This window comes from Convolutriloba macropyga, chromosome 3, assembly GCF_964194025.1.
Source record: "Convolutriloba macropyga chromosome 3, txConMacr16.3, whole genome shotgun sequence".
Classification (NCBI taxonomy): domain Eukaryota; kingdom Metazoa; phylum Xenacoelomorpha; order Acoela; family Convolutidae; genus Convolutriloba; species Convolutriloba macropyga.
In genome coordinates, this window is record NC_134470.1 from 69,694,623 (window position 1) to 69,713,387 (window position 18,765).

The following is an 18,765-nucleotide window of genomic DNA, read 5'->3' on the forward strand; positions in this document are numbered from 1 at the left end:
AATTGTGCATGTATTATAAATAGTAAGTCGATAAGCTTATGCTCAAAAAGAGAATTAAGACACTGATACAGTTTCTGTGCTTAGCTGATACTGTATTACAAAAGAGCACAACATATTGTCAACAGATCCCAGTTGGTCTAGCGGTTAGGATTTGTGGCTTTCACCCACAAGGCCCGGGTTCGACTCCCGGACTGGGAATATTTTTCATCTAATAATCAAAATCGGTTAACTTAAAATTATAAATTTATTCTGTTAACTTAAAATAGACAGAATGTTCATTTGAGACAAACACGAATTTGATGAAACAAGATATGCAATCTTCACGTTATCACTTTTTTCAATCGTCGTCTTGTGATGACATAAAATTGCTTAAATCGCGGGTGGCTTGTCTGGCTTGTTCTGGATATTGTTTGGCAAGCTTCTGTCGTAGACTGCGTGTGATTTCACTGATTGCGGTCAGATCTTTGTGCAGGTCTAGCAGCACTCTGGAACAGTAGTTTTCAGATTAAATTGATAATAATGATTATATACTAATGCATGTTTAAATAAGGTTGCATTTGAATCCAGTATGTACAGATGCCGTTGCAGGATCTTTTCCGTTTGTGCCCCCCCCCCCCCCCCCCCCAGCTTAGTGGGTGCATATTATTTGCACCCCACAAACGCACGTACCATATTTTTACATGATGATTTACTATGTTATGACACGTGCTCTGTAACGGGGGGGGGGGGGGTATACAAACAGAAAAAAAAAGATCCGAAAAAAATAACGCGGAAAAATTTTCATTAGAGAATTAATCTTTTCCGTTATAAAAATCTCTAAAATAATTGTAAAAATATAGTCCTAAACTGCAAACAGCAGAACTCTGTGAGGCGGAAGTCATTCAACTGTTGTAATCGTTCTCTTGAAGTCAATAAAAAACTCGGCTTTGCGTAAAAATTTGATAACTTCTCGATGGCAATAATAACGAGGAGCTAATATTCATATTTACTCTTTGCTGCATATAGTGGGACCACAATGTTACAGCTTTCATTCATCGAAAGTGTCGTTGTGCTCCAGGAATTTGAGGAAGAGGAGGCGACAAACTTTAACAGAAAGGAAACAAACTGAGGCATGCTATCTCCCATCATGTTAAGGCCAAAAAACTTTCAATTTTTAAATACTATTCCTCCTCTGGTCCTACTAATTCAAGTAATCATACAGCTTTATTATCCTAAATATATTAGGCACAAACGCGATAGAAAGCAGTTGAACATTTTTAGAGACAAATTTCTTGGATTCCGGATAAAAATCAGTCCGATGTTTTTGTAGCTTTGGCAGTTGGTAACAGCACTGACTAAGAAGCAGTTTGCTATAATCTAGGATAAACAAAAAGAGTATCTTAGAGATTTTTCATGTGCGTTGAATGGAGAAAAAATAGTGCAATTGGCAAATGAAATCCATTTTTTTCTACCATGCGTAATAAGTGACAGAGCTTTGCTCCTCAAAACTAATTATTCGCGTCCGGACAAACAATCCCCTGCAAAACAGTTCCAGACAAAACAGTCCCGGACTTAAGTGCCATAGTAAATCAGTGCTGAAACATTGTATTCCAATTGTATATCGTCGACCCAGTACTGTATCAGTGTATTCTAAGAGTATATTGAGGCTCATGATGTGCAGTAAAAGTCCCAGAGGTACTGTTCATTCTTGGTTTTGATTCTCATGATGTTCATAGGAAAATCAAAATAAAATTCGAAAATTTCGAAAATTTTTGAACTTTGGTCGATGAAAATAACGTTTTAGCATTACAAAAACCACCCACCAAAACCAGTAAATACAGGACGAATCAGCTGGAAACTGCCAAGTTTTAGAATTTTATGGTTTTATTTCAGAGAGTGATGGAATTTTGTATTAATATCTTAGTTTTAGCTCAACGGAAACGGATACAGTTCTGGACTAACGATATACAAGTGGAATACAAGGCTTCAGCACTGATTTACTATGGCACTAAGGTCTGGGCATCTCCTTTAAAACGGTTAAATACGACCCTACTTGAGAATACGTTGTGAGAATGTTTTCTGAATGTTTCATATGTTACTTCCACAATCAAAGTTGTTGACGAAATGAAGTGGTTTAATTCAATGGTTCAATTCAGTACCAAACAAAGTGGTTCAATTCAATTCAATGGTTCAATTAAACTCAATTTAATACAATACGAAAAGGCTGGTTCAACAGAATACTAAATTATAACAATACAATACGAAAATATGACTCAATTTTAACAATTACAAATGGAACTGACAAATATTTATAAACTTAAAAATCAAATCGTACGCTTTTGCTTCAATTTAATTCAAATTAAATTTATCTCCTCCTCAGACGAAGGGGCGGCCCATTGGAGTGATCTTCTGTTAAAGATTCGATCCATCGAACTCCCTTTCAGCTGAAGGTCTGGTCCTCTGGACTACGCCTCAGCGGAAGGTCTGGTCCCGTGGATCATCCTTCAGCCGAAGGTCCAGCCGATTGGACTGCTCTTCAGCCGTAGGTACTAGTTCATGGACTGCTCCTCAACTGGGAAAATTTTTCATCTAATACTCAAAATCGTTTAACTTAAAATTATAAATTTATTCTGTTAACTTAAAATAGACAGAACATTCATTTGACACAAAAAGAAGTTTGATGAAACAATATATGCAACCTTGACGTTATCACTATTTTCAATCGTCGTCTTGTGATAACATAAAATTGCTTAAATCGCGGGTGGCTTGTCTGACTTGTTCTGGATATTGTTTGGCATTTGAATTTTGGGCGATTAAAATTTTTGAATTTTGGGCGATGAAAATAACGTTTTAGCATTACAAAAACCACCCACCAAAACCAGTAAATACAGGACGAATCGCCTGGAAACTGCCGAGTTTTAGAATTTTATGGTTTTTATTTCAGAGAATGATTGAATTTTGTATTAATATCTTAGTTTTAGCTCAACGGAAACGGATACAGTTCTGGACTAACGATATACAATTGGAATACAAGGCTTCAGCACTGATTTACTATGGCACTAAGGTCTGGGCATCTCCTTTAAAACGGTTAAATACGACCCTACTTGAGAATACGTTGTGAGAATGTTTTCTGAATGTTTCATATGTTACTTCCACAATCAAAGTTGTTGACGAAATGAAGTGGTTTAATTCAATGGTTCAATTCAGTACCAAACAAAGTGGTTCAATTCAATTCAATGGTTCAATTAAACTCAATTTAATACAATACGAAAAGGCTGGTTCAACAGAATACTAAATTATAACAATACAATACGAAAATATGACTCAATTTTAACAATTACAAATGGAACTGACAAATATTTATAAACTTAAAAATCAAATCGTACGCTTTTGCTTCAATTTAATTCAAATTAAATTTATCTCCTCCTCAGACGAAGGGGCGGCCCATTGGAGTGATCTTCTGTTAAAGGTTTGATCCATCGAACTCCCTTTCAGCTGAAGGTCTGGTCCTCTGGACTACGCCTCAGCGGAAGGTCTGGTCCCGTGGATCATCCTTCAGCCGAAGGTCCAGCCGATTGGACTGCTCTTCAGCCGTAGGTACTAGTTCATGGACTGCTCCTCAACTGGGAAAATTTTTCATCTAATACTCAAAATCGTTTAACTTAAAATTATAAATTTATTCCGTTAACTTAAAATAGACAGAACATTCATTTGACACAAAAAGAAGTTTGAAGAAACAATATATGCAACCTTCACGTTATCACTATTTTCAATCGTCGTCTTGTGATGACATAAAATTGCTTAAATCGCGGGTGGCTTGTCTGGCTTGTTCTGGATATTGCTGGGCATTTGAATTTTGGGCGATGAAAATTTTTGAATTTTGGGCGATGAAAATAACGTTTTAGCATTACAAAAACCACCCACCAAAACCAGTAAATACAGGACGAATCGCCTGGAAACTGCCGAGTTTTAGAATTTTATGGTTTTTATTTCAGAGAGTGATTGAATTTTGTATTAATATCTTAGTTTTAGCTCAACGGAAACGGATACAGTTCTGGACTAACGATATACAATTGGAATACAAGGCTTCAGCACTGATTTACTATGGCACTAAGGTCTGGGCATCTCCTTTAAAACGGTTAAAAACAACCCTACTTGAGCATGGGTTGTGAGAATGTTTTCTGAATGTTTCATATGTTACTTCCACAATCAAAGTTGTTGACGAAATGAAGTGGTTTAATTCAATGGTTCAATTCAGTACCAAATGAAGTGGTTCAATTCAATTCAATGGTTCAATTAAATTCAGTGTAATACAATACGAAAAAGCTGGTTCAACAGAATACTAAATTATAACAATACAATACGAAAAATGACTCAATTATAACAATTACAAATGGAACTGACAAATATTTATAAACTTAAAAATCAAATCGTACGCTTTTGCTTCAATTTAATTCAAATTAAATTTATCTCCTCCTCAGACGAAGGGGCGGCCCATTGGAGTGATCTTCTGTTAAAGGTTTGATCCATCGAACTCCCTTTCAGCTGAAGGTCTGGTCCTCTGGACTACGCCTGGTCTGAAGGTCTGGTCCCGTGGATCATCCTTCAGCCGAAGGTCCAGCCGACTGGACTGCTCTTCAGCCGTAGGTACTAGTTCATGGACTGCTCCTCAACCGTAGGTAGTTAAAAAAAGACTGCTGCTCAGCCGTAGGTAGTTAAAAACGGACAGCTCCTCAGCCGTAGGTATTTAAAAACGGACTGAAATTCGGATAAGCAGTCTGTAAAGTTCGGCTGAGCAGAATTTGCTCAGACTGTGAAAATGATCTGCTCAAATTAAATTCATAGTTGATTTTTTTTATCTGTATTTTTTTACTATGATCAGCGTAAAAAATGACATGAACACTACTACAGACTAATCAAACTCAGACAAAACAGTCCCATACAACCTTTAGAGCAAGCATTCTGATTGTATATATACTTAATTGATAGTAATTCATGATCTATCATTTACTAACACCGAGCACACATTTCAAATTTAACAAATTGGTTACTCATTTTGTATTGTTTTCATTGAAATATGTCTGAAACAATTTTACTATTTGATACTTTTTGTCTTTGAATTTTTTGTCTGTTCACATAAAACTTGAAATTAAGTGAAATCTACTCTCAAAATACAAATGAATGAGAGCTAAAAAATTGAGAAAGAATGTTCTAAGCAACTTGTTGCGATGTCTGGAATTGATTTTACACTTTTGTGTTGTAAAGCTTCAATTAAATTAAGATATTATCAATAGATCTCAACTCCTCCAATTGAAAAGGCAATCAATTGAAGAGAAGATTCAAATGACCAAAAACCTGCCCTTTACCCCAGCTTCTCAGCAGCTTCAGTGAATTGTACATTTGGAGAATAGAAGGGGGGCCTTAAATAGTACTGCTCAGCGACTTAATGCCCTCCGTGCTTTACGTGTTTATCCCGTTTTTGAGGACAAAAAGGATTGAACAAAAGTCGCATTAAAAAGACCACAGGACTAATATAGTGGCTACAAACTTTGTTTGAGAAGAAACCAAGAGAACCCCAATAAAAAGCTGTGATCGAAATCGCTATGCAGTTATTATGAAACGCCTATCGTAAAAAGAACTCCTCTCGAACGACAGATAGCTGGCTTTGTTTTTGCACGAAGGGGGTAGAGCGGTATTACCCTAGGATGGTAACAGTTTATTTACAGTCTTTTCGGTCGACAAAAAATGAGACCACTCAAGAGAACGGAAGAACAAGAAAGCATTCAAGCAAAACTTATCCATAAAAAGACACATACTTACAAAAAATGCTTCCAACTTCAAGAGCATTTAAAAAGAGTAACTCATCTGCGCCAAGTGAATTGCCTATATCACTGCGATGGTCACTATTGGCCCTCCATCCGTATCGCTTTTGATGACTGTTTTTGAAAAGTCTAAGCGTTCAGCCAGAAGAAGGGGAAAATTTGCACAAAAAAGGCTCAACAGTTGTTAAAAGAACGCAAATAATTGCATCAAATTTTGTTTAGGAGCAAATAACAAGAATTGGGCAATGATATAACCGAAAAATTTTCCACGAATACGAATCTTTTTCAGATGACAGCAAAAAATAACAAAGAATCCAATTTTCTGCTCTGCTAATATTAAGAAATGGGACAAGGTTGTGGTTGCAAGAAACTGCAAATCGAAAAGTCCAATATGCCGACTAGAGCAATCTCAAATAGTTCAGAAATAGGTTTAGGTGTAATAAAAATGAAGAGATAAATCAAACATAATTCGAGTAGATGTTACAGGAAAATCAAAATCACTTCAACATAGGGGAATGTTAAACAGAATACGCTAAATTGTATACAAATTACTGTTAGAAATGTTCGTTGATACCAAAACCGACAGTTCAAGCTGACATTCTATAACCAAATTGAGCGAGCCAATAGTTGGCCATGCAGCTCAGCCTGGTAACTTTTTGGTAACAGAGCTAAAAGTCTAGTATTCCATGTTTCACTGTCGAGTTTTCGGTGGCATCCAATGAGCAGTAAGCTAAATGTTAAAATTTTATATTGCCATATTGAAACATTTCTGCAAACGTTGTAAGCAATTGGAAAGCTAGACTACAGGAATTCCTCATATCTCGCAACATTCTCGAACTCCCATCAAACATTATGAGTTTGGCAGTTCGCCTGCTTGCCCGAAGCATATCACAATGGCTCGCAGCTTATTTGTTCAGTCCGTTTATGAGAGAACAAAATATAGTGCTGAGAACTCACTGAGTGTTTTGTTCGAATTTCCACTGTTGGTTTTTGAGAGTATCTGATGAAAACTGATTGAATTGTCCTAATCTATCCGTCGTTTTGATCAGCCGAGCGGAGATGAACTCTTGACTCCTGTAACACAGCAGCTCGACAAATCTTCAAACAAACGTTCCACAATACAAACATAGCCGACAAATTGCCCGAATATAGCCGCCATTGACCCCATTGACTGATGTTGGTATTGAACCAGAAGGGAACAAAAAGGGAAAAATTGACGAAAATCTATTTTTAAATTGTTTTCCAAGCATAAAAAACTCATTTGATCAGCAGTTTCATTAGATTTGATAAATATTCTGGACAACAAACGTAATAATAATAGCAGTTAGACTAAACTCTAATGAACTTTGATATCAAAATGCACTTGGTTTTAAACATTAAATCTTAACGCCCGGTCTTAATTGATTTATCCTGTTTCTTCGCCTCTTTAGCCTGCAACCTAATCAAGTAAATCCACTATCTGAGTTTTAAAATCTATTAAGTTGAAATAGCGAGTGAGATAATTCAGAAATTAAAAGCGAAAGTGAAGACTTATGTAAAACGAATTAAGAAACATGGCAGAACCAGTCCTGGACTACAATTCAAAGAACTGAAGCAACTGAAAATAACGTTATCAGCCACCTTTAAAGAACAGCCACCGATAACAAACAAATCAAATATCAAAACGTCCAGGAAAAAAAACAAAGACAATTGATAAAACAAATTTATTTCATTACGAAGTTTTATTCTCAACAAGGTCAACTTTAAAAGAAATTTACATAATGAGAAATTGGACAGCAAACTACAACTTTATAGAAAACAACTGCAGACACAGTACAAGGCGGCTCGTTAATGTGCGTTCGCACATGATGTTCCGACCCGAGCTCATCTACATTTTTGACTAAAATGTCAACCAAATCAAGAGATAACAAAAATAGATGTTTGAGTTTAAAACAATCGTTACACATTCTATCTACTAATTGAATTACTAATGCCATGCTTCATTACAGCACCAACGTGACCTGACATTGAAGAGACTAGAAAAAAATAGCACCAACAAAATTTTGGCGGCAAAAAATGAATATCTAAATTTAAAAGCACCTGGTAACAACGTCAAAATGCAGTCAGATAAAACCTTAACTACACAAGTTTACCTTTTACTAACTATACAGCAGATGAAAAGTTTTCTTAACGAGACTAGGTAACAAGCCGACAAAAAGAACGAACAGTGAGGCGAAACTTAAATATTAATCAACATTTTTTGCACCAAGAAAATTCAAAAATCTTAAAAAACATTGGTTTTTAATAAAAAAATCCTTGATAAATTACTAAAAAGTCATTACAAAACCAAAAGCACCCGTCTGTGGTCAGACTATGCCATAGAAACAAACTAAAGAGAAACTCAAAAAATTACAAACGATTTGCGAAAACACAAACCTTTGCTACCATTAAAATCAATACCTATCATCTGAATATGTATTTTTAATTCAGTTGTTATTTCTGCTATTTCAGTTGAAGGATTTATACTGAAAGATTAAATAAGTTTACTTGGGCCACATTTAAAAACCATTGGGATCTGTTATTACGCGATTGTTCTGAAGGAAGAGAAAAAGAAACGCAAAAAATGGCCATTCAATAAACGTTCAGAAAAACGAAACAACAGTGGCACATAATATCAATATATATATGTTATTTCTTGAAATACACGAAATTCGATGGGACATCTGATTGATGAATAGAAGTTAAATTTGACGAAAGGAACCTATTCGCTATATACTGAATGTTTCGAGCAACATCATTCATTCAGTCCTCAATTACAAGCCTATGAGATCTGTGAGCAATTTACGGCTACCTAAAGAACAAAAACAGCGAATTCAGGAAAAAAAATTGAGCGACAAAAGGGTCGAAGGCATTAAAAAAATGAACTTTTCACTAAACACTCTTCAATTTTAAATTAATTTTTCAGGAGCAATGGGAAAACCTTTTTTATCAATATAATTTCAAAAAATCAACAAATATAAACAAATACATTAGACGCACGAAAATTGCGGGAAAACACGTATTATCAACGCCATTAAATTCATTAGCCTTCAACGGAAGCCAGTATATACAATAAATGATGCCTCGAGGGGACAATAAGTTTTTTTGCCAATCGTATTTCATCAATAAGACCTTACAACAAGTTAATGACTATGAAAACAACAACAGAGAGAGGCAAAAACCACAAATTCAGTAGAAAAGTGCCTGAAGAAAATGTCGAAGCAACTCAAATCATTAGCTCTTCCCTGAAAACTTTATTTATGATCCGTTGAACTTCTTCCCTAAACCAATAGGGACTCTCAGCAGTAAGATGATGTGATAAGATTTCAAAAGGATCGAAAAACAAAATAAAGTACCCAAAAAAAATATGAATTCTCGTGGCATTGATGTTTTAAAACTAATAGGTAGAAGATAAAATCGCTAACCAGATTAATTTTGGCTATAGTAGAACGGAAATGGATTCTGTTAGAACCAACAATGACCAAGAGTATTCACGAAAAAAAATTAGGAATGGTTGAATTTCAAAAAAGTTTCGAAAAATTATTTTTAAACCCTTAACAGCCAGTAAACTCAATCTTTCATCGGAGCTCAATGACGATGCTCAGATATAACCCATAGGGAGGAAAATGATGTCTGTCATGCATAGATAGTTAAAAAGACATCACAATAAGTCTTATGACAGAAAACAATAACAAAAACAGCAAAAACTAAAATTCAGTAGAAAAATGCGAGAAGAAAGTGTCGAAGACAATTAAACCATTAGCTATTCTCTGAAAACTTTCTCTGTGATCCACTGAACGTCCTCTCTAAGCCAATTGGATTACAATAATCTTTGGATAATGTGATAAAGAGTTCAAAAGTGACCAATAATTCAAAAAATCCAAAAAAAAAATTTAAAAAAATTGAAATCTTTGTCATTGAAGTCATATAACCAATAGCTAGAAGATAAAACAGCTAAACAGAATATTTTTAGTCGCAGTAAAAAGCAAGTGGGTCCAGTCAATACTGAAACTCACTAACAGTTCAAGAAAAATTTAGGAATTGTTATTGTTCAAATAAAATTTTCGAAAAATGATTTTTATTTTAACAGACATTAAATTCAATAGCTTTCAACGGAAGTCAATAAAAACGCTCAAAGATGCCCCGGTGGCAGTAAATTTATGTTTGTCATGCATAGGTATTCATTATGAGATCACAGTAAGTATAATGACTATTAAAACAACAAAAAAAAAACAGGAGAAAACCAAAAAATCAGTAGAAAAGTGCAAGAAGAACGTGTCGAAGCCATTTAAACCATAAATTTTTGTTTAAAATTTTTATTGGCCATCCACAGAACATCGTTTTTAAGCTAATGGGAACTGTCAATATTTGGATAATGTGATAAGATTTCAAAAGTAACCAATAATACGTAAAAATCCAAAAAAAATTTTAAAAAATTGAAATTTTTTGTCATTGAAGTCATATAACCAATAGATAGAAGATAAAACCGCTAACCAGTTTAATTTTGGTTGCAGTAGGAAGGAAGAGGGTGCTCTCACCCCTGGACTGACTTACAATTCACTATAATAAGATTATGATTCTTTAATATTCAAAAAAAAATTCGAAAAATTATTTTTTAAGTCTTAACAGCCATTAGCCGCCCCCTCAATGAAATAGACATGTTCACTTAATGCTCATTATGGAACATATTGCACTGTTAGTCAATGAATCCCTACCACAGGACTCCAAAAAAAAATAGTAAAACTTCAAAAAGAAATTCAAAATTTCATTCAAAATTACGAAAACTCAGAATCGAAGCCAAAAAAAAACATGAGCAATTCCTTGAAAACGACGTTTTTTGTTCATTGCGCTTCATTCGACTATAAAGGAGTTTTGTCATTAATAGAACGTCGATATAAAATGTGACTTGTCTCTAGGTGACTTAAAAAAGCAAAAAAGAGAAAAGTTTTATTAAAAAAAGGGCTCTCAATTAGAGTTCGATTTTTTTTTGATAGTGAACTTCCCTATGAGACCAGAACTAGTCTTTCTATCGCCTTGCATTCAACTTTTACGAACTCAAAATTTATTCTTTTTATAGAAATTTGAATTAATGTTTTCGTAAAAAAGATCTTAGTTTGAAGAAAATTGTACTAAAAGTGAACAATCATGCTAAAGATCCCATTGTTCACACAAAACTTCAATCCTCGATAACTCCTCGAAAAAAACGAAATTCAAAAAAATCTTTTTACTTTTGAATTCTACGCTGGACCAGCTTTTTAATGATACCACTCACATTTCTCTACGACGAATATATCGATCGGCCAAAATTCACTGAACAAAAAAAAAAACCCATTTGAGTATATAGTTCCTTCCCCCACAAGTGGGGTCGGAACAATAAGGAAAACACAGACAATAGGAAAACAAAAAGAATTTTACGAAGGTCATTGAAGTCAGTCAACAAAATAAAACGATTAACCACGCGCACATAAAGCTTGCAATCTTCAACATTTATTGCACCATCTATCAATAGAAAGCATATATAATTCTTAATGAAGACAATCAATTGGGGTACCATGATGCAAATGAAGGCAACAATCAAAAGTTCAAAAACTGTCGATACCAAATGCTGTCAAAGCCAATTGAATTGTAAGAATTGATCTTAAATCATTCAGACGACCCAATAATACTTAATTGGAGTGCAAATAAGACCTATGATTAATGAGAGTAACCGGCAAGACAATACAAAACAATTAAAACAACAATCATTACAAAAATTTTTTGAACGAAAGCCGTGTCCGTAGTCGTGAAAACTGTCAGATATGAAAGAAAACTATTTAAAAAGATTCAATATCGATTTGAGAGCATAGAGATCTGCCAATATTTAAACTAAGCGGCATAACAAAAACAACTACAAGAACTCGCTAAATAAAAAAATAAGATCTTTTGACAGATCAACAAAAAACTACAAAGAGGGGGCGAAATCTAAAAAAAACTGTTTTTGAAAGTAAGTGGCGTCAAAGTAGTGAAAAATCTAAGATATGAATAAAAACTTTTAAAATAATTTATATGGGGCACATAATAGAGCCACTTAGAGCTGTCAAAATAAAGATAATTGACAACACAAAAGATGGAAAAATCCAAAAAAAGATTTTCGAACAGTTTCGGTCGTTAAAACCATTAAAATAAACTCAAATCAGTAAATTAAATTAACGCCATTGAGACCAACTATTGATGAGACTTAATAACAAAATAAAAACATTTGTCTGTTGCGGAATTTAAAACGACTGCAACTACGCAATGGTAAACACCCGTATTGTCAATATGACGCACAAAAATTGCTTTTAAAAATCAAGAATGTATTTAAACACTATTTTATCAGTTCGCTTTCAAGTGCACTTTGAAAAATGCCCGTTGAACTGATCTTAAAAAAGAGACAGAGCACCAATAGAATTCAAACTTTAAATTGTAAAAAAACATGGTAAGACCTGAAAAACAAGCCAAAGAACGAATAAAACGAATATCTAAACATCAATCACGTCATAGTTAATAAAATTTATAACGATACATTCAGGAAAACGATCAAAAAAGAGAAAAATTGTGTGAAAGAATAACTTTGAATTCTCCTTTTTTTAAGTAAGCCATTAGTGTCAAAGTCTTTTAAGCCGATAAGAAATTCCGGATCTTTACGCACCCCCTGTTTCCGAGCACGTGTCATATGCACCCATTAACTTGGAGGGGTGGCAAACGTAAAAGATCACAAAATCTGACTTAGTTTTCACAATACGCTCCCTTTAACAAACTTTACACAACACGCGTACACAAAATTTGAAGAAAACCGAAGTAGTTGGGGATGAAAAATGAATTTAACTCGGGGCTTAGAAATAGTGCCAGAGTCATTAAATTACGCACCAATACAAAAAAAACCATAGCCACGTCAAACTATCTGCCGTCAGAAAGCACATTGCAAATGAGACTTCTAATTAATAAAACTACCCGAAAAGACAAAAGGAATTTAAAGTCATTAAAACTGTTTGTTCTGAACTGAAACCACTTCAATTATGTCAATCAATTAAGTTTAATCATAAAGAATCAAAAACAACTGTCTCACAAAAACAGATTTAATCAAGGAATTAATTTGAAATGAAAAAAGCGCGTCAGACGAATAAACAAAAACATAGCAGGACAAGTCCTAATCTACAATTCAAACTAGTTTCATTGACTAAACAAAAAACTAAACAAGAATGGACTATGGATGGATTGGAACACCATTTTGAAAAAAAATCCGAAGAACAGTAAAAAAAAGTGAAATTGCCGTATGTAAACAAAAAAACACAAGCGAGACAGTAAATTTTTGTTCACACACGGTATTCTCACTCGGCTTTAAAACTCTAGCGAAAAAATTTGTGCGACAAATTCGCTCGCTTTTTCTATCCACTTCCTGTTTCGGCCTGCCCAAAATCATCACTTCAATTTGACAACAAATATCATGAAAAAGTGTGACAATATCTTATCAAAAGACAGCTCCCCAAAAGAAATCGAATTCTTTTAATTGCAAAAACATAGCTCGAAGATTTTTCCGACTCGGAGAGCTGTCTCTGCCAATAAACTGTCACGTCGATAAAGTAGTACCCACCTATAGGCATTTTAAAAGATATTTGAAGAATATTCACGAAAGAAGCACTTTAAAACAATTCACGAAAGAAGCACTTTAAAACCAACTAGAAAAATAAAAAAAAGTTTTAATAGTACACGGGCAAAAAAAGCCAAGGATGAGTTTCTTTAGGCAACAAAGAGCATAGAAATGCTTGCAAAACAAAAGGCAAGTCATAATAAGCTAAGAAACTTGTCTAAGATTCTAGAAAAAACCCGACGAACTGCAAGAAAATTTAAAAATATTTCTCGTTTTTGTCATACTTCAACAAAAAAAGTTTTACACCAACAAAACTGTAATCACTTGGTATCTAAACACTCCTTAAATAATAGACTTCTTTTCAAATCCAACTTAAAGCAGTAACACAAACTAATAGGCGAAAAATCGCTAAAATTTGCCAATCAGGAGTAGCTTCGAAATGGACCTCCACCGAGGAAACCTTCCGCAAGGAAGCTCAGATCACTAAATAGTTTACAGAGAGGGCCGTATAGGAATAGTGAATTATTGAACCTCAACCAAAAACTATTAACAAAAAACTGTTTGAAAAAGCCGAATGTGGACAAATCGCTCCCCCAGAGAATTTTTCCACACTTGTTTCTCACATTCCCGAAAACAGTGGTATGAACAAAAACCACTGTTTTACCTCCACTCTTCAATTTTTCTCAGCAACCAAATAACTCCTACGCGTTTCATTTCCTTTTTCAAAACTCACCTCAATAAAATTCATTAAAAACACCAGGAGTCGTAAAAAAACCAGAAACACCGCAATCTAGCTATGCTCAGTTACGCAGCTATAAAAAGACACGGACATACATCCACGAAGACATCACAAAAGTGGTGACCTCAATACTTTTAAAATAACTACAATGCTTTCCTTTTGAGTCCCTCCATGTCGTCCTGATTGACAAGTGCAGAAACTTTAGCAGCCACACTCGTGTCTCCCAACTGGTCCATTCCCATCATAGAGGCCGAAAGAGACGCCGAAAGAGTCGTTGCCCCACTAGCCTCCAAACCCCCACCAACTCCCGCATACAGAGCAGAACTGCTTTCTCTATCTTACCGGTGCTTGTAATTCACTCCCTTTTTCTTAGAAGATCACGACAGTGTTACGGCAACTGAGCGCAATTATAATCAGTTATGTATATAGTACAATACTATGCCTATATTTAAAAAAAATGCTTCAGACAAACATTGTCAACATCACCAAACCAGATATCTGATTATTTCTTTCAAATCCTTGAGTGATTTACACTATTGTGGGGAATCAGAGCATTACATAAATCTACTCAGGAGTTTATTTGAAGGCGAGAGAAAACAGTTAGCCAGCCTCTTCTGTATCGTCTACATGATGTCCACTACGACTGATCTCTGGAAAACTATTCATTGGCCTCATTTCAACATCTGAATTAAAAATCAAACCTCAGGGATCCAGCTGGTTTACACAAAAACTACGATTGATCTCTCGCATAGTCAACTAGGAGGTTTATTTCAAAGCTGTCACAGAAGTCCTCCTTCTATACCTTGAACTTTTTCAACAGTTTTCAACAGTTAAAAATATTTTATCCAAAACACTATATTCACATATAAACTCTATATTCTAAATAGCACTGCTTCATCATAGGGGGCTCCTAAACTACTGGCTTGAATCTGAGATGCCTTCAGAGAGTTTCAAAGTCTCGTGTTTCTTTACTTACTTATATACTGTTACATTTGCCAGATTTCCATCCATTTCAGCAGAACAGAAAAATCAGAATGTATAAATTTAGTCATTTTTAAGCTGATAAAAACCTGCAACACACTTTCGTACAGAGCCCGTTCACGTTAGATGACGTTGAATAATCTTTCATTAAAAGGACACAAAATGTGCGCTTTGCAATGTTATACAAGCAAAATCGTTGCACTAGTGTCATTAGATCAGAATAGTAATATCCGATTTTTTTCATTTCAACTGACTTCTCTCAAAAAGATTTTATGGCACAGCAAAAATAGAAAATCCCCTTAAAATTTCTGAAACTAAACCCGTTTAATGATTACAAACACAGTCCCTCGTTCTCTTAAGTAAATGACAACAATTAGCCAATAACTAAAACCTCAAGTCTTTTTAAACAAACAACCATTTTTCAAAAATTGTGAAAAACTTTTGACAAAAAACTACTGTTTAGCTTTTCTGACTACCTGAAATTTTTACAAAGAAAATTTGATAACAAAAGAATATGAGTTTTCACAGACACGTAGTTTTTAAATTTATGCCCTTGCAAATTCAAAGAATCGGCCATATTAATGCAGCATGCAAATCCATGAAACCTTTAAACACTCATCTGGTTTTCAAAATTGACAAAAAGATAATTGATTTGCGGCACAATAAAACAAAAAAAAATGCCTACAGCAAGAATTTCAAAATTATTGCATGGAATACGAGAAAAATACTAACGACTAAAATAGGATGAATTGCAACGACTTATGGGCGATCAATTTTGTTACAACCTGAGTAAACTGCTTCCGATAATGATGGGGAGGTGGTATACGCGAGGCACCAGTAGGTTCTTTATTTTTCAAATGTTTATAGTGCTAACAGAGGTCATTAGTAACAATTTGGTAAAGCGAACAGTGAAGGAGAGTAAATCGGCGCGCTCTTCATTTAACTAATAGTAGTGAAATGCCACCACATGGGTTCCACTGCTTAAGGTTTTGAATAAGAGATCAAATTAGATAAGGCTGAAATCAAAACTTCAAGAGTGTAAAAATTCACTCGAAAAGTTGAAACAACACGCTCAAGCAAAAACTGCATAAAGACGCAGCGACTACAACAATTGCTTCAAACTTGTTGGAGAGCAAGTAAAAGAATTTCAGCGAAGTAAAAATGAAATCAATGCAATGATTGTTTTCTTTAAAATGTCAATAATTAATTGTTTTTTTTTCTCAAAAAAGACTCTGGATTAATTAGTTTTCTTCATCATTCAAAAAACTTTCGGCGCACGGATCTAAAAGCATTTTTACTTTATTGCAAAATAACGGTCTATGGGACCATTTAACTTTCAATGCAATTAAATCCCAAAGAAACCTCGCCGGCTTAAGGAGGAGGAATTGTTATCAACAGACAGCAAATATCTGTTGACAAGCTTATTAATAACAATGGCCTCTAGTCGTAGCTAACAAATTAAATCAAAAACTATTAAACGCAAACCGTATTCTATCTTTAAAAATCAGATGGCGCTTTAAAATTGGGAAACTGTTACGATTAATATGCGTGTAGCCAATTTATTGCTGCAAACGGTGTCTGAGAGCAATAAAAAACTAACGAAAATGGAACTTTTGATATCACACTGAGATAGATGAAAATTTTCAAAAGCTAGATACAGATCAGACCATTTTTAAAACCTAGATGCATATATAGCAATGAATTTTCAAAACCTCGATGCAGATATAGCAATGAATAAAACAATATATTGAATAACGTTAAAAAGTTACATTTTAGTACTCAGGTTAGGTTCTACATATCATTTTTCTGTTTCATTACCTTTTTATCTGCTTTCATAATTTTCCCTCACGCTTTTTAACTTCCAGTCAATTTTTACTTGTCATTAGAATCATCGGTAATAGTCAATTTTGCTTGGTTATATTAGCTTCAATAGGGTTCAGCTTTTCAATAGATTTCTTTTTTATCGTTTGTCACTGGTTGATTTTTGCACCCATTACTTAAAGTGTTATTGAGTACAATTTTTCGTTTTCTTTTGAAGCTCAAATGACAGGTGTTTGAAGAAGTACAATTCATAATTATAAGGTTCCAGAACGACTCAGGAATCTTAACCAGTTCATATGGCACTGGTGACTATCGGAAGAGGATAGCAAGGCCTGCTTTAGCCTCGAAGTTCTGGAGACTTAAGACAATCGGTTTTGGGTTGCTAATGGGACGCAGAAAAGCTGAAGGACATAAGGACGCATGTGAACAAATTTGCTAAGAAATTTTTACGTCGTTTGAATTTATTTTTAAGCCCTAATGAGATGCTTATCCCTTCACGCGTATTAAAATATTAAGTATAATAGTTTTAGCCAATTCAGTACAAATAGCAAATAGTTGAGTTTATCATTGCCAGGAATAAGTCATGCGTTTGCTTCTCTTTTACAAAGGACTCTCTAAATGAAAGAGGAGACTCGGTAATGCTCATCCACATTTGGCATAAATGTCAACCAAATGAGGAACAGATAGAAAACCCCCAACAATTCAAATATTTTTCAAAAAAATGTGTAACAAAAAGATCGCCTCAAACTCAAATATCTCAGTGGAGTAAAAATACCGCATTAGATTGATGAGATCAGCCATTATTAAGAAAGCAAGTCAAGACGAACAATAAAATCAAACACCAATAACAACAAACATTAATGATATTAAAAACTTTGTTCACTTAAAAAAAAACTTATTAACAATGTCAACAAAGCGTAAGATAAAACTTAGAATAAACAAAATAACTTTTACTTCAATAGAAACGATACGAGACCACTCCAGAATAAGTCTCGGTAATAATTATACAAAAATAAAACAAAACGAACAGCAAAGTAAAAAAAATCGCTTTAAAAAATATATAAATTTCAAAGAAATGAAAAGCATTAGATAGCAATTGAAAACATCCATCATATTTGTAAACACATACTTCTCTATACGAGCGCACTAGGAGCTCCCGTTATTCAATTTATTATGCGGTTGCAAAAAGAACAACAACTAGAGACAAATAAAAATTCAATTAAAACTTGAGACAAAACGCTGTCGAAGCCGTAAAGCCAAATTTGGCCCTTCAAAATATACTCAGTTGAGCCTTCCTCGAACGCAAAAATAAGGTATGCGGCCTGTCATTAATGAGTAATAGGCCTGTCATAAATAGGTAAAAATTAGAAAAAAAAATCAAGTGGTACTTTTGCGACTTTGAAGACATTTATTTTCAAAGTCATGAAAGTCATCAGCTACAAAATGAAATAATTAAATACGTTTGTTTATTCGTCCAAAGGAAGCGCTTGAGACCTGTAGTTATTTAGAATATGTCTTACGTTTACATAAAGAACGTCAAATATAAATAAAAATCAAAAATTAGTTTACCTTTTTGCGAAAAGCCCGTGTCGAAGCCAGTAAATTCATTACGAATTCTTTAAAAACATTAGATGTTGTACACTTGCACCTTCCCTCGACAACAGAGATGTCATATTTTTCCTGAAATTAACGAGTCTAGGTAGCTCTAGGTAAGAAAACCAAAAATTTAGTATGGGAACTGTCAAAAATTTGGTAATGTGACAAAATGAGAAAAAACGGTGAAAAAAAGCGCCAAT

General features: G+C 34.3%; 1 protein-coding gene and 1 non-coding gene across 2 annotated transcripts; one reads left to right on the forward strand and one right to left on the reverse strand.

Moving 5' to 3' along the window:
* The first annotated feature begins 126 nt into the window (after positions 1-126).
* On the forward strand, positions 127-198 carry Trnae-uuc (transfer RNA glutamic acid (anticodon UUC)). Its single transcript has one exon. It is a non-coding gene; the product is annotated as a tRNA-Glu (tRNA).
* Positions 199-225: 27 nt separating this feature from the next.
* Positions 226-14,869, reverse strand: LOC142337249 (kxDL motif-containing protein 1-like). The gene is made up of 4 exons (XM_075386402.1): positions 14,775-14,869; positions 14,322-14,476; positions 6,759-6,873; positions 226-485 (listed from the first exon to the last, which is right to left on the reverse strand). The coding sequence occupies exons 1-4, from the start codon at positions 14,840-14,842 to the stop codon at positions 338-340; spliced, it is 486 nt and encodes a 161-aa protein (XP_075242517.1). The 5' UTR covers positions 14,843-14,869; the 3' UTR covers positions 226-337.
* Positions 14,870-18,765: the final 3,896 nt, after the last annotated feature.

Bases quoted from the DNA above. Each gene is read 5' to 3' on its own strand.
- LOC142337249 (XM_075386402.1), bottom strand. From the start codon at position 14,842: ATGAGGCCAATGAATAGTTTTCCAGAGATCAGTCGTAGTGGACATCAT. The intron at 14,477-14,774 runs TGGCTAACTGTT...TGCTCTGTATGC, and splicing joins GTAGACGATACAGAAGAGGC to GGGAGTTGGTGGGGGTTTGG. The intron at 486-6,758 runs GTGAGTTCTCAG...CTACTGTTCCAG, and splicing joins AAATTCGAACAAAACACTCA to AGTGCTGCTAGACCTGCACA.